The sequence below is a fragment of the Leptidea sinapis genome, chromosome Z (genome assembly GCF_905404315.1).
Source record: "Leptidea sinapis chromosome Z, ilLepSina1.1, whole genome shotgun sequence".
In the NCBI taxonomy this organism is placed as follows: Eukaryota; Metazoa; Arthropoda; class Insecta; order Lepidoptera; family Pieridae; genus Leptidea; species Leptidea sinapis.
Window position 1 is genome coordinate 7,163,676 of NC_066312.1, and position 15,599 is coordinate 7,179,274.

Genomic DNA, 15,599 nt, shown 5'->3' on the forward strand with positions numbered 1-15,599 from the left:
GGGGATTTTTTTCCGTGGTATGAGGTATAGAAATATAATTCACATTAAATATATCAATAAATAATCGCTCTATGTTGAGGTATGACTTTGCTTCATTGTATATCTTCTACCGCATTTATCACTGGGAGGTCCGAAGAGCTGTTTTATCTGACCTCTGCATCCGAATTACACTTACGTACCACACGCTTAACTTATACATCATCCGCACCATTTTGATATGTGGCGTTCCACTATAGTGCGGTTTTCAATGCTCTTCATTCCAAATATAACCAAAATGTGGAATGAATTTCTATGCACAATGTTTCCAGTACGGTAAAATATACAGTTTAGACAGTTTTTCACTTTGCCATTGCGTGGCGTTGTACTTAAAGCGCGGTCAAAACATAACTACAGCCTAAAAGACGCGTAGGCAGAGTTTTGCTTCAGACAATATTTGAGTATGATTGTGAGTTTAGTTGTTTATTGTACGTCAATAAACGCTATTAACTGTATCATATATAGGCATACATAATATGTCATTGTGTGTCATCATAATTTACAATGTTTAAAGTGTTTAGTGTTTCTTACGTGGGAATCCTTTGATAAGCTCGGTGACAAAGTCAGCAAATGTGAGTCTTTGTTCCCTCGCAGCTGGCGCGTCCTTTTCTCCTTCGATTTCCAGACTTTGGCGAACACCGTCAAGATATTCAGTGAGAGAAGAGTGAAGACCATCTCCCTCAATTGCAAATGTGCTTAAAACAAAACAATAAATTTAATTAGACGGATGTTAAAATCCAAAGATATTTAATCACAAGTTTATCTATACATACTGTATGCCCTAAGAATTTTTTCCCCGACCTATATTCCGATTCCTATACCGATATATATTCTTTAATCTAGACTCTAGAGGAACCTTATTTTTCTGGACACAGTCAGATGCTGTACCTGCTTAACTGTCAACTTATTTAGAAGAGATAAATAATGCCGATTGCTTTCACTGAAATTAAGTTCGAAGACATACTAGATCCTACGTATTTTAAATCTAACCTTCGCTTGACTAGAACTATATAATAGATTTTAAAGACGTATCGAGAACGTATAATCTTGCTATAAAGTATATCAACGCCAAGTAATTTTACAAAATCAATTTCTAACACAACAACATTGAAAATATCTAAGCTTGTTACCGACACAGTCCAAATGATTGCGAAACTGAAGAGGTAGTGGGCAGGGCACATAGTTCGACGGACAGATGGCTGTTGGGGCAGTAAAGTCCTCGAATGTCGATCACGTACCGGAAGACGCAGTGTTGGTAGGCCCCCCACAAGATGGGCCGACGATCTGGTCAAGATCGCCGGAATACGTTAGATGAGGGCAGCGCAGGACCGATCGTCCTAGAAATCTTTGGGGGAGGCCTTTGTCCAGCTGTGGACGTCTTGCGGCTGATGATGATGATAGTGAAAGCTTGTATACCTTGTAGCAAAAGTCTTCCTCTGAGCAATGATAAGTAACATTTTGTTGAGGTGTAAGCGGAGAGCGTCTCGTCGTCTTCTGCGTCGCATATTCTCCTGTTTCTTGTCAACGGCCTCTCGTAACAGTGGCACTAGCTCCTCGAACAAATCCCTGCCGTACATAATTTCCATTAAAAATAATAGTGGTATATTAATCAGTAAATTATAATCTAAGGCTGAATACTAAATACTCAGAATCGAGTGCCTTTTGTGTAAGCAATCAAATCAATTTTGTAAGTGAAAAGTTTACGTGTACATTACATAGTATAGTTATTAATATTTTATAAGTTGCTTAAGGCCTTCACCTACTGTTCGTAAAAGTAATTAATATCTTTTTACGTTATCAATTACGAACATACTCGTTAATTTTAAAAAGGGGCCGTTGAGTTTCTTGTAGGTATGTTGTTCTCACGAGATCCACTTTTCCCGAACATATGATAGATTAAGTAATTTAAATTATGTATTTATATTGACGATTTAAAGAAGCTTAGTTTAAGCCTATGTGAGTAAAGTTTTTTTGACTTTGAATATTTTTCGTATTTGTTAATTCTCATTCTATTCAAGTCAAACGCATGTTTGTACATTTGATAATATATAATTATTTATTTGATATTTTTATGTATGTATTAACATTTCATAAAATAGGTAAAATTGCTGTTAAAATAAGAATAATATTTCGTACACACATACTTATAGGTAACCTAATACATGTTAAAAATTCCTGTAATATATCGTAAGGCGTATAAAGTAGTAAGAACATATAAATATTGATTTTCAGGAAATATGTACATTAAAAAAATGTGAAAAAAGAGTAATAACGTACCCAATTATAAAAGATTGGACACCTCTGCCTCTAAATCCACTACTGTAGATGTACTGTCAAAAGCGTATACTTGACAGTAAGTTCTTCACGATTTAACTAACTTCAATTCTTCAAAAGTGCTAGTAGGTTATAATATTAACCATCGAATGCATAAAGTTTTGATTCGTGTATAAACTATAGTAAGGCCACTTAGACGAGATAAAGAATGAAAACAAAGTTTCAGGGGTTCAAAACATTTTTATATGAATAAATTATATACTAATTATGGATTCCCTACTTAATCGCTGTCGTCTGTATAAGACAGAGATGATTCGTCGGAAGAGTCCGAATCAGCCGTATAAACAATACAACTCAGAATAATGTAACTGAGTAACGGTCCGTTTGATTACATTCGTCTCGTTGGCCTTAGTATAGTCTTAAAGTGGTAAAACTTTATATGTAATAATACTTACTTTAGCGCGTCCGGGTTAATATGACCACATGCCGCTACAGCCACATCTCTTACTTCCGGCACCTCACATCTTGCGAGCGGGACGGCTAGCTTATGCAATGAACTAGGTGTCGCCTGCGTCGCTCGTGCTTCGCCACCGCTTCGCTCGCTTAGAGAGTCCGGCGACGAACTGTTCATATGACACTTTATTATCATCTCAAACTTCGAAGCGTATTCCACGAAGCGTCAACTAAGAGACGATGCTTCTTGAATACTAAAGCCCTTTTCAAACGTACACGATTTCTGTCAAATTCCTTCCGAGACAGTTGAGTAATGTTGTAGTAAATATACAAGCTTTCATACGATACTGCAGCCTTGATGTGTCCGTGAACTAAGGCGCGATGCCATTACTAATGCTTTGCATGACTCCCAGCACATAACCACGGGGGTGGCACAGATATACATACTTCATCTTGTCTTCGAGGAAAACAATGGAAATACAAAATGATTTTGATTTATTATTGTTTAGGTGATCATCAATTTTATGTGTTTAGAAATCCATATTACATTACAAAGAATCATTCCTATTAGTCTATTTCCTAAAGAGATATGCAAAAAGATTACCAGACCTTTATATGGTACAATGGTGATCTTCTATATATGTTGTTTTATTGTTGGTTTTCTCGACCTGAGCCCTGTACAAACATTCCGAACACTAATAAAATGTACAGTCATACTACTTTCATACACCATTTTATATCTTTCAAACCATTCCATAATTTTGTTATCATTTACTGTCGACACCTCTTCTTCTACTCCAACTTACTCCCTAATATTTTAATAATATAATTTCATGTATTCTCAAAAAAAATCATCCAATTTACCACCCTTTCGTCAAAATCCCAAAAATCTTGTGAATGTTTATATTAAATGAACACATTTCGTACGTGTGAAAGGTCTACGTCAGTGAAAGCCGTCGCCGTGTATACGCCTATCGTGTATGTGTGAAAAGGGCCTAATATTTTATTGCGGTAAAATCAATATAGCACTAACTGATACACTGCAAAAGCCAAACGTTGCAAGGAAGATAGCAATTGACTGGTTGGCGTAGAGTTACTATTAAAATATCATAAATTAAACATCAATAAATAATAAGAACACAAACTGGCACACTGATAATTATATTTACAAAAGGAAAGGCTTGTTTATCGAATTGTATTCCATATAATGTAAGAAATTTACGCATAGTGAGTATCGTAGGCGACTCTTAGTATATGCTGCGTAGCTTCATTCGGCTGATCTGAGAAGTATAAAGCAAAGCTGATGCCGTACTTGCAGTCGCGTTTGTAAATAATAAGGCAAACTTTGAGGCATCGTCTATTACGCAATATTAGTAGCAAATACGGCTAATCGCGGTATTCAGAGAAGAAAACTATTCAAATCTGTATGGCGTACTTTAAACAAACAATCGGGGTTTTATAGAAAAAACAATACATTTACATAAAGGTCATGTACGGTTATTTTACAATACAAATGTGACAGAATTGATTGAAAATTATCTCTATTGTTTAATATTTTATCTAACATGACCGCGGCGAGATTATTATTGCATAATTCAACTGGAAGTTTGTTCTATAAATCCCATAAGTGACACATGCTTATAACAAACACAAAACGTGCGTCTAACAAACCATTGTAAAGTAGCACACACATCAAATTATTCACACACATATTTGATTAAGATGTATGTGTTGATGTATGACACAACTGCTAAGAAAATGATAGTTTTTTAACCAAAACGGAAGCAACATATATCAAATTATTTTATCACTAAGCGATATATTATGTAACAGCTGAATAATGATTATACATAAAGCATACTACTAATAACAAGTAACATATAAACATTAAATACAAGTAATATAATAAATAACAAAACAGGAATATTTATGATAGAATAGGCAATATCTGTACTTATTTGTTTTTTCCTAGAATACCGTTGAGTCTTTCATGTAGTTACATTTTACTTAAGTAATTAAAACTTTAACTTAGTATTTAATGGAAGTGAACGACAGAGGATACTATCGATCCAAAAGATAATGTCTTGTGCATCCTCGGGTTATAAAACGAAAAGCGAAGTCGCAATCTCAGTCTTGGGTGTTGTATAATGCTAATAAGGGCTTTTTTGTGGGAGAGAGAGTGAGAGACTCGAGTAGATTAATATAGCACTCGTACGAAATAACGACGTGAAATAGCGCCAGGCGCCTTAAGAAAATTGTTTCTTCTATAGAAAATTCTCATAAGAAGGGAGAGGAGTGAGATAAAATGAGCCTTGTTGGTCTGTGCTAATCATAATCTTCGCTACAAAACCTTTTAAAGAAGGCCGCTGTATCATATACAAACAAATGAATAAAACATTTTATATTATTTATATACCTATAGACTTATCTTGTAACTTGGGCCACAGCCTTATAATCGGAATGCAACAATGAGCAAACGTGCTTCTCAGCGACTGATTTTATGTTCTCATGTAATACGACGACTGTCTTCATGAAACAAAGTTCTAGCTTACTTGTACTCTCGTTTGGCCTCCTACTACATACAAAAAATAAAGACAGAGAAGCCAACAGGGCACCACACCCAAGAGGATGTCAATATTTATTAAAATTACACGTCATACCATCCTTGACAACCGAAGAACTAAATGTGGGAGATAATTTCTTAACAACTACCACGCGTCCTAATAGGTTGGTATTTAATCTTGAGGATTGGACCTTGATATTGTATTTTTATGATAAGTAATGCCCTCGTCACCTTTAGACTTACAAAAAGTCTAGAAACGTAATAATTTTACTATGACCGCATTATTTTGAACAAAACACAGAGAGCAAAAATAATGAATACAGCGCCCATGATGAGAAATTCTTAAAGAAATTTCATGTTTTCAATTGCAGCACAATAACTCGCATAAAACAATATATTTGACCTTGAAAATTGAAATTTGAAAATTAAATACACCAATCAAATTCACCTATCTTCAAAATCTTATTTTATTGTTACTTTGCAAAATTAATAAATATGTTATGGCTGGGTCATCCTGACCATTTTCTGTTAATAACTATTTTAAAATGTATTGTAGTATTCTTCACAGTTCACTCTAAGTAATAAGCGGACAAATATGGGAAAATCATATTTGCCAAATTGACAACTGACAAAATTCCACAAGAATAATTATTGAAATATTTTATCTGATAACAGGATAGCGTAGTTGTGCAATCTACGTGATGATTTCATGCTAATATTTCAACTTGAAGGCAGGCGTCTTGTAACCAAACTATATGCAAATTACACACGTTGAAATTGAAAGAGCATATTCAAGTTTACTAGTGAAGTGGTGTACTTTATAAAATCATTCACAATATATAAAAAATACTTTGATTTTACACAGAGCTGAAGCTAAGTGCAAGTACTATATACGGACACGAAGTAGCGGTATCCTATGTGAGCGAGACATATAGTTCAAAGTCACTGGCTTGTATAAATACCACTGGACAGGCTGTTCCATGTTTGACACCTAATTTTTGAAGCGTCACTCGCGAGAGTCCAGACAACTAATGGCGTATAATATGGCTGCGAAGGAACGTACAATACTTTTAAGTATTTTTGCATTTTGAAATTATTTGGTTCATTGTCCGTGTTATTTTTTATGCTTCAAGTATCAACGAAATAAATTACACAATTTTTTTGTATTTTAATTTTGTTTGCCATCACTAGTTTTAGTACCGCAGACTCACGCTACGTGGCCAACAGCGCCAAAATGGCGAATATCAAACAGCCACAAAAGCACTTTGACAGCCGCCAGTCCAGTGGTATATAGTAGAGGTCAGTGTTCAAAGTCCAATATTGCATTTGGCATCTGACACATCGAGAGTTCGCGATTGTTCATGTTGATTGAGAAAGTTCTTTCAATTTCGGACGTTGCGATAGATTGAATAAGAAGAGAGCGTTGACATATAAATTGATCATTTACAAACAGGTAACATATAATGTGTGTTGTAATGGGACGTGTTTGGTCGGCAAACACTCTAGCTGCTGGCGAGATGTGTAATAACACGTACATGTTACGTTCACGATTATTGGACACTCATGAAATAGCTGTGTGCGGCACCTATGTGTGGCGATGAATGATAGACAATGGAACTTCCACTCAAGACCTTATTCAACTTTATTTATTGATTCCAATTACACGCAAAACACTTTGAATCGTAAATATTTTAAACTTAGAATAATAACATGTAACAATAATACTAGAATACAAATAGTTAAATGTTTAGCAACAGATTTTTGGAAGTAAAACGGCCTCAAAAAGTGTATGAGACAGACATAACACTCGACAGAAATAGGGAGTGATTACACCGCTTCTCAGTTTGAAATGTATGTAAAAACTAATATAATATACTGTAGTGCTTTATTACAATTGCAAAGGCACTTATAATATTTACCTCCGACGGCCAAGTAACGAAAAAGTAGAAAATAAATAATTATAAAATTCGATCGAAATGACCGCTGATCTAGAAATAATCGTAAAAGGAAAAGAAGGCTTATTGATGACGTCATTTACTAGGGTTCTAATAAAGATTAATTTTATCAAATTTAAAAATTAGAAGCAAGAAATAATGCGTGTTTTTAGCAATGGCACAAAAGTATAAGGGCAGTAGTATAGTTATATCATTACATCCGTTATTATTATAAGCTTCTTATTAATGTATTTATAACAGGAACGTCTTAGAGATGGCAGACATGGAATCAGTGACATGAGAATGTATCGTGCATAACGAGAATTCAACCTCGTCCGTTTGTGTTGTCTGTGCGCGCGCGCATAGCTCAAGGGCAGCGTGAAGAAACCGACCGGCGCGTTGAGGCTCTCGGTCGATGAAGCGAGGTGGCCGTGGCCATGCCCAATCCAACCCTCTCCCTCTCCCGTTGTACTGCACACACCACACAATTCCACTTCTCGGCTTATACTGACATTTTGTGTTAAGTTATACTTCGTTTTGACGCGTCAGTTGCTTAACACAGCAAAAATTATAATAACTTGGAAATTTTTCGATTTAAATCTGTGATTATTTTATATTTTTTTTTTATGAAAATAAGGGACGAGACGAGCACAACTGCCCATTACAATGCAGTGACGATCAGGATTCTTGAAAGACCCAAAAACTCTGAGCGGCACTACAACTGCGCTCGCCACCTTGAGACATAAGATGTTAAGTCTCATTTGCCCAGTGATTTTACTAGCTACGGCGCCCTCCATACCGAAACACAGTAATGCTTACACATTACTGCTTCACGGCAGAAATAGGCGCCTTTTTGGTACCCATAATCTAGCCGGCATCCTGTGCAAAAGAGCCTCCCGCTGGTAATTTTGAATTGAGTTATACTTCGTTTAGACGCGTCAGTTATTTCACACAGCCTAAATTATAATAACTTCGAAATTTTTCGAACTGATACTTTGATTATTTTATATATTCGCTTAATATTCATCCCTTGATATTATTAGTTAGGAGTTATAATGGTTTAAGCTAAAAGGAAAGTTTCAATCGCAATTATAATATCATTTACGAGATAGTAGGGTAATAATCGGATCGTCGACACTTCGAATGTAGAGAAGTATTCAATATTATATTTTGCGTGTAAATTATTATTTTGTAATATAGGCATTGTTACATAATAATTTTATATAATATAAAGAATCTGTTACGCCTTAACCTCGAATAAATAATGGTGCTTACTAAAAATATTTTTTAATATATTATTATATACTAATTTTGTAATAATAGTTAACTAAATAAAATTATTCTATAGGTAAATTTAAAATATTAACTTTATTAAATATATATATTACATATAATTCGGCATATTATATAATACTGGATAATATCATTAAAGAAAAAATGTTAGATACTTTTAATACTACTTGCAAGTTTTAAATAATATTTTTATATTATATTTCATAACTAGTTTCATAGTTACAATAACTGTATAAGAATAATCTAGCAGATACTTTTATTTTAGGTTAGAGTTAGAGTCAATTGAGAGTTATTAAAAATAATCCAATTTTGAAACTGATCAATCTTTTCCACTTAAAATCAGTCCTTATTTATGTCGTATAGCCGCCTCCATTCATTTGTAATCCTAAATTAGCGGTCTAATTAAAATCCATTTCCTGCTTTTAGCATTTCAATAACCAATACCCAGAAAGTTTTGGTGATTGTTTTCTAAAAGTAATAATTATTAATAGTAACGAGAAATTTAATAAATTTTGTTATCAAATCATTCGTTTGTGTGGCAGTAAACCAACTAACTATAAAACATATCACATTTCAATGTGTTCGTCACTCATGAACTGTGACCAACATAATTGATTTAATTTAGTTGGTAATGGTGTTTACCATTACCAACTTTTTTAGATGAAGTTGTTATCAAATATAATGTGTAACATATCATCTCCGTTTATATAGGTCTTAAAGGATCATTCAGAGCAAAATTAAAAGTAATTAACATCTTGACTGTTGCTTTTCAATATATTCTTGATAATGTAATGTATGTTCATAATTCAGTTCATAAATGAATATGCTAGAAACTGTCATAACCATAATGTTAACACCAGGAACAGACGTAAGCTTATAATGCCTACTACACGGCTAAGTCGAGTTAGTAAGTCTTTTGTGGGGCGATGTATATGCTTTTACATCAAGATCCCAGAAAATGTTCAAAACGTTTGTGTGGTAAAGGTTACTCTAATATAAATGACTTTCTTAATGATGCCACAGATTGAGAATGGAGCGACCGCCCTCAGGCTATTAAATCATAAGTTTAATTGTACAACTTTTCTTTGTAAAAATATTTTTTGATGAAAAAAAAGCACGCTGAGTTTGTCGCGCCCAAATTTCTCAGGTCTGAGGCATTCATTTTGGAATGGGTGGTAGTTTTTTTCTTTCAATAAGTGATATCACATCCTATTTTGAATAAAAATATTTGAATTTGAATATATCTGCTCGATGTTCTGAATGAATGCATCTAAACATTTTTTCTATAAATGATACTAACATGTTGAAATCAGCATAACGACTTGTATTAACTATTTTACTGTTGGTAAAGCTAAAAGGACTCCTAATTTTGAAGTTGGTCATAAGATATCACTATTAAATTCTACTAACACTGCTCAATATCTATTGTTAAATGCAAATTACACGAGACATGTAGCAAAATATCCAACTACTAGTCACATTACATACCCACAGTTCGTAAAACAAGCAATTGATTAAATGTGTATAAAATTTTTATTTGTGTTAAATGTGAAAAACGTGTGATAAACTCTGGTGTATCTTATTCCATGAGTAAGTCAGTGATTCATTGGTCGAGTTTACTTTGGCGAGAAGAAACGCAGAAATTCATTTAATTAAAAATATAAATTTAATATCATTTATGATTAATGTATAATAATAATACAGAATAAGGTTATTTTGCTCTTCACTGACTTACACATGGAAGCTAAATATTAAAAACGTGTTTTTTTTTTGTTCTGGAGAATTTCCAGATGAATAATATTTGCTACAATGAAATATTTGCTTCTAATCTGAAAATTAAATAATATTAAAAGTTGAGCGTTAATCATTCAATTAAAACTGATTATTTGCATTCGTTATTGTACCTTTATGGTGCGTGGGTTTGCGTTTACGTGCACGTACCTGAGGCTGAGATCGGGACTCGCGCATCGAATCACCGGGCTCGAAACTGCGGGCACAACTAAATATGCCATCGTAACGTAATATTTCCACACTTGCATATAGCCGTCTCGCTCTTTCTCGGGTTTGCGTGGCAACGCCGGAGACCGTGAAAGCAGCGATGCACGGTTGTCATTTACGGGCCTGGAAATTTATGAATAATTATGAGTGGATGTGGTGTTATTATCAAGGCACAAGGGATGATTCAAACAAAGCGCAAACACTTAACTAAAATTCAGCACAAAGAATGCTAGTGGTGGTCATTTTTTACCCGTACGCTCTTTTGTCTTCCTATTCCTACTTCTACCTATTAAACATTTTACTGAAGGTATACCCAACAGCCGAAGTGAACAAATGAATCATTCTTTTTCGCTGTGATAACTTATACGTGTAGAAAGAGCCTCTTGCTGCTAGACAACCGATGAAAGTGCGTGACAAGCTACGTTTTACACTCGCGATTTGTGTTAGTGTGCGTGCATTGCTCTAAATAGGGGTTAGCTGTCAACCTCAATTTGTTTCGATGTTTTCACAGCTGTCACAGTCTATCTAGACGCACAAATGATTTAAACTTTTCTGTTATAACTCTGTACATCGTCAAATAAATTTGTTACAACAAAACAGACAAGTGTAATAGGTACTTACGCTGGTTCTATGATGGTGTACAAAGCGTGAATCCTTGCGTGGAGTATTGGCCACGCCTGAAGCACTGTTGTTGGGCATTTTGCTGGCACGCGGTTCTTTTCCAAGAGTCCAAACAGAACAATCTATAAAAAATTATTAAGAAACAATAATTGAAACAAAAATTATGACTTTGTACGAACAGACACAGGTTATATTTATATGTACATAGTAATAGTAACAACAAAATTAAATATGTAAGAGATAACTGTTTCTTAATTTCAATTAAATATAGTTTGCAGATTATGTTCCCTTTTCCAGACAAGTTGATTTACATAAATAGACAAACAACCGAAAAAGTCCCGGTTCCGAATAATTATGCTAGGACTTTTCAACGACACGGGAATAATATAATTTACAGGGCCATGGATGTAGCCCGTTCTAAACCGGCAGCATCGAAAATTCTGGAAATATCAACAATAACAATCATGATAGGCAAGACAGTTTATTTATACTTTGAATAATAGACATTAGGTTGTTTTTAGTTTAGTTCAAAGTAAGAAATATGGTATAATCAATAAAACATTAAAAAAGTATTTAAATATACTTGTAAAAATTGCACAATAATGCATAATAGATGTGTTCTAACTGTATGAGTCTTTTTATGGTAAAGGAGGACAAACGAGCATACGGGTCACCTGATGTTAAGTGATCACCGTCGCAGAAATTCTCTTGCAACACCAGAGGAATCACAGGAGCGTTGCCGGCTTTTAAGAACGGGTACGAGCTTTTTGGTAAGGTATCATATCGTCCCGGAAAGCACCCGCTAGCTCGGAAACCCGGAAGCTCAATCCACAGCTTGGTATTCGTGGAAGAAAGTGGAATGCCACACATCCAGATGGTGGGGATGATATCCTATCATACCATTTAATTAGGTGAAACGACTCCCCGGAACAGGCCCCGTGAGAAACGCGGTAGACGACAGACAATGAAGTAACGTGTCTACGCAACGCCAAGTGATCTAGCCAAATGCAAACAAATGAACACAAATCTACTTCACAAGTTTCACTGATAAATAGTACTGTTCACCTCGGAACGATACTATTTCAAACTCGAGTGATGTACCTACATATAATCCCTCGCTCCACTCTCGATACAAAAAAATACTCTATAATAATTAATTTATAACAGTAATGATGTTTGTCTGATATTAATTACCTCCCAAGGATCAGCACCGTTAGACGAACTGCCACTCCAGCTATTTTTAGATGAAGCTTCATCATACTGGAGACCTGCAAAATCACTAGTGGAAATAGTGTGTTTTGTTTTTGAGGGTTAGTAAGATGTTAAGTTAAGCTATCATGTTACACGAGAGTAGCGTCTTAATGTAATAAATTAACTAAATCATCAATTTAATGATCAACAAATGAAAAACCCACTAAAATAATTTATTTTAAAAATAACCCGTGAAACAGCACATAGTAATAGCTAACTACTGTACACACGGGTATGCGGAAAGTGAGTGTCCAACCATACTTCAGTTAATTATATGATCGGTGTTACTTGAACCTTTGTGAAATTTTAACGTGAGGTAGGTGGTGACTTTAACTAATGATTAGATTTTTTTATGAAAATAAGGGACCTGACGAGCAGGACGTTCAGCTGATGGTAATTGATACGCCCTGCCCATTACAATACTACAGGATTCTTTGAAAACCAATAATTCTGAGCGGCACTACAATTGCGCTCGTCACCTTGAGACGTAAGATGTTAAGTCTCATTTACCCAGTAATTTCACTAGCTACGGCGCCCTTCAGGCCGAAACACAGTAATGGTTCAACATGTCTACTTCACGGCCGAAATAGGCGCCATTGTGATACCTATAATCTAGCCGGCATGCTGCAAAGGAGCCTCCCACTGGTTAGATTACTTGATAAATTTTACGATCGTGAAACAGGTCCTAAGAATTAAGAATGTTTTAATTCGGTTTATACCAGCAGTCCATACGGGGTGTGTCCGTTCCGTCAGCCACAGTAGATCTGTTTGCGAGGCTGACAACACCGCCTGCTTCTCGGTAGGTGGCAACACTGACAGACATTTGTCCGCGAAGTGCGACACGTGTTCGTCCGCCGCATCTATCAACGCGGGCTCTTCACGAGTCAACTGTAGACGCTCAAGAAGATATTTGCTTTCTCTGTAACATTAAACATTCTAATTAAAAGTAGTTTTATCTAATTGAGACTCTCGTCTCAAGCCAGAGTTTGGCGAGTCAACATATCCTGAGGATGCCTCGTGTAGAGGCAAAACACGTGTCGAAATGTTTTTAGACAAATATTGGAGGAATTAACACTAAAGAAAACCGAAAACATTTGGATAATTATGGATTTCCGCAAAGAAACGCTTAATACTTAGTACTTCAATAAATTTTCAAAAGTAGTTTTGCTTTAGACAACACGACAGAAGTGAAAACTTCAGGATGTTAATTCAAAATAGAATTGGATATCAAACCACTTATTGAAAGTCAAAAGCTGCCAACCATTAGAAAAAGTATGCCTCAGACCTAAGAAGAACGGGAAGAAAATTGCTGGCAATTTAATATCGTACAATAAAACATATTACATTATTAAGCATTCTTGGTCTATGTTTGTTCCTGGTGTTAACATTATGATTATTATTATATATATATGATTATAGACATATATAAGATTAAGAAATACCTACAAAATAAAATGCTCTGCATGCCTAAAGAAGTTTCGATGTCTTTGAGAATGAAATACAGTGGTTTGGAACTGGAAGGGGCAGTTGAAGTCAATTGTAAGTTCATAACAATTAATAAATGTTAACAACACGGACTTAGACTGGCTAGACTTATTCTTCGATCCAATTTTTTCGACACCAAATATTTGAAAGGCAAAATTAAGAAATTAAAATATGAAAACTACGCTTTTTTGCATATTATGTTCAATTGTTGTTTACCTTAGAATATGAACAGCAAGCCTCCTGGGGTATGTTTTACCCTGACATAACATGACAAGACCTAGGGCTTCAGCACCTCTGATCACCGACGCCAATGGTTCAGGCTTGGATGGTGCACTTGTCACCGGTTCACCGTTCTTCCATGATGTTAGCAGCTGGAGTAGCATTCGCAGACCATTCTCAACAAGTTGAGGCGACGTGTCCTAAAATGTATCAATAGTTTTGCATTTTTGTGTTCACATTAGATATATATTCTATAATTATGATGTGAAAATACATACAATTTGTTATTTTTAAAGAGGTATGCCTCACTTCTAGGATTAAATACACAAAATAAATTTGTAACAACTTGTTTAGATTTGAAAGAGCGACATCTCAAGTCAATTTCATAATATACAATTATTGGGTTTGAGCAGGTTATCAACTGTAATGTAGATCCTGTAGATGTAGCCACAATCTGAGTGTTGAACAAGACATACCAAGATTTACGAACCATGCGTCACTCGAACGGTCAGTTGGTAAGAGCTACCGGCCGGAAACCAAGAGGTCGCGGGTTCGAGCCCCCCATCGTTCATAAATTTAATTTGTATGATAATGTATGTTTCTCTTGCTTTAGTGAATTAACTGTTTTTAAGGCTTCTAACAATTAAAAATTAAATGAAGATATTAATATAAGAATATTACAAGGAAATTGTAGTACTTCCATAACATAATAAAAAAACAATCGGATGGGGAAACATACCTGAACTTCTTTGGCCAAGAACTGAGTGAAGCCCGCAAGAACGTCTTGCCTCCATTCGGGGAAATCCACGATCAATGTCTGTAGACTTTGAAAGGAAAGTCCTCGAAGCTCTTCATCCATGTGAACTGTCAGCCGACAGAGCAGATCTACCAGCTCACTGGGGCTCATACCTTCTGGGATCAGTCTGTTGAAAATAATACTTACTATGACAACAAACATACAACAATGAACACACCGACACGGTAACCAATTAAGTTAATTTAATTAACAATACCTATATTACTGATGAACAAACTTCTTCCTGGAACCTTCGTTAAATTGCGTTCCACAAACCAAAAAAACAGTCATGGCTTATTTCTCTGATGTTTCAATAGTGGCTATGATTACTCAAAGAAAAGTGGAATCGGAACTAATAATGCATGCAAGTGTATTCAATGAACATAAAACAGAAAAACTCGTAAACAAAACTTATTTTACAACCGGGGAGTTTAGATCTGTGAGGTTAACATGATGACAGTTGTCTATTTCGCCGCCTAATAATATAACCAAAATTGTCACTGAGCAATATAGTTCTCACGCAAATCGTCACATACGCATAAATTCCGCTTAATATAATTTTTTATTTAGTTAATCAGAAGACATATCAGCAGTGATCAACTATACAATCGCAGAAGTTCTCGGTGCAACGCATCTCAAAAACCCTTTTTTCTACGCAGCTCAAAGGAAGTGGCCT

The 15,599-nt window shown here is 35.2% G+C and overlaps 1 protein-coding gene across 1 annotated transcript in view; it reads right to left on the reverse strand.

The window, feature by feature from the left end:
• LOC126978281 (protein furry) overlaps positions 1-15,599 on the reverse strand; it is a 166,547-nt gene that overhangs the window by 136,205 nt on the left and 14,743 nt on the right. Inside the window, exons 12-21 of the mRNA XM_050827028.1 lie at positions 14,867-15,050; positions 14,125-14,327; positions 13,143-13,342; positions 12,367-12,440; positions 11,173-11,294; positions 10,495-10,674; positions 7,591-7,731; positions 2,766-2,933; positions 1,453-1,602; positions 568-731 (exon numbers count right to left, since the gene is read on the reverse strand). Of these exons, the coding sequence (XP_050682985.1) occupies positions 568-731; positions 1,453-1,602; positions 2,766-2,933; positions 7,591-7,731; positions 10,495-10,674; positions 11,173-11,294; positions 12,367-12,440; positions 13,143-13,342; positions 14,125-14,327; positions 14,867-15,050 (1,586 nt within the window). The remainder of the gene's footprint in view (positions 1-567; positions 732-1,452; positions 1,603-2,765; positions 2,934-7,590; positions 7,732-10,494; positions 10,675-11,172; positions 11,295-12,366; positions 12,441-13,142; positions 13,343-14,124; positions 14,328-14,866; positions 15,051-15,599) is intronic.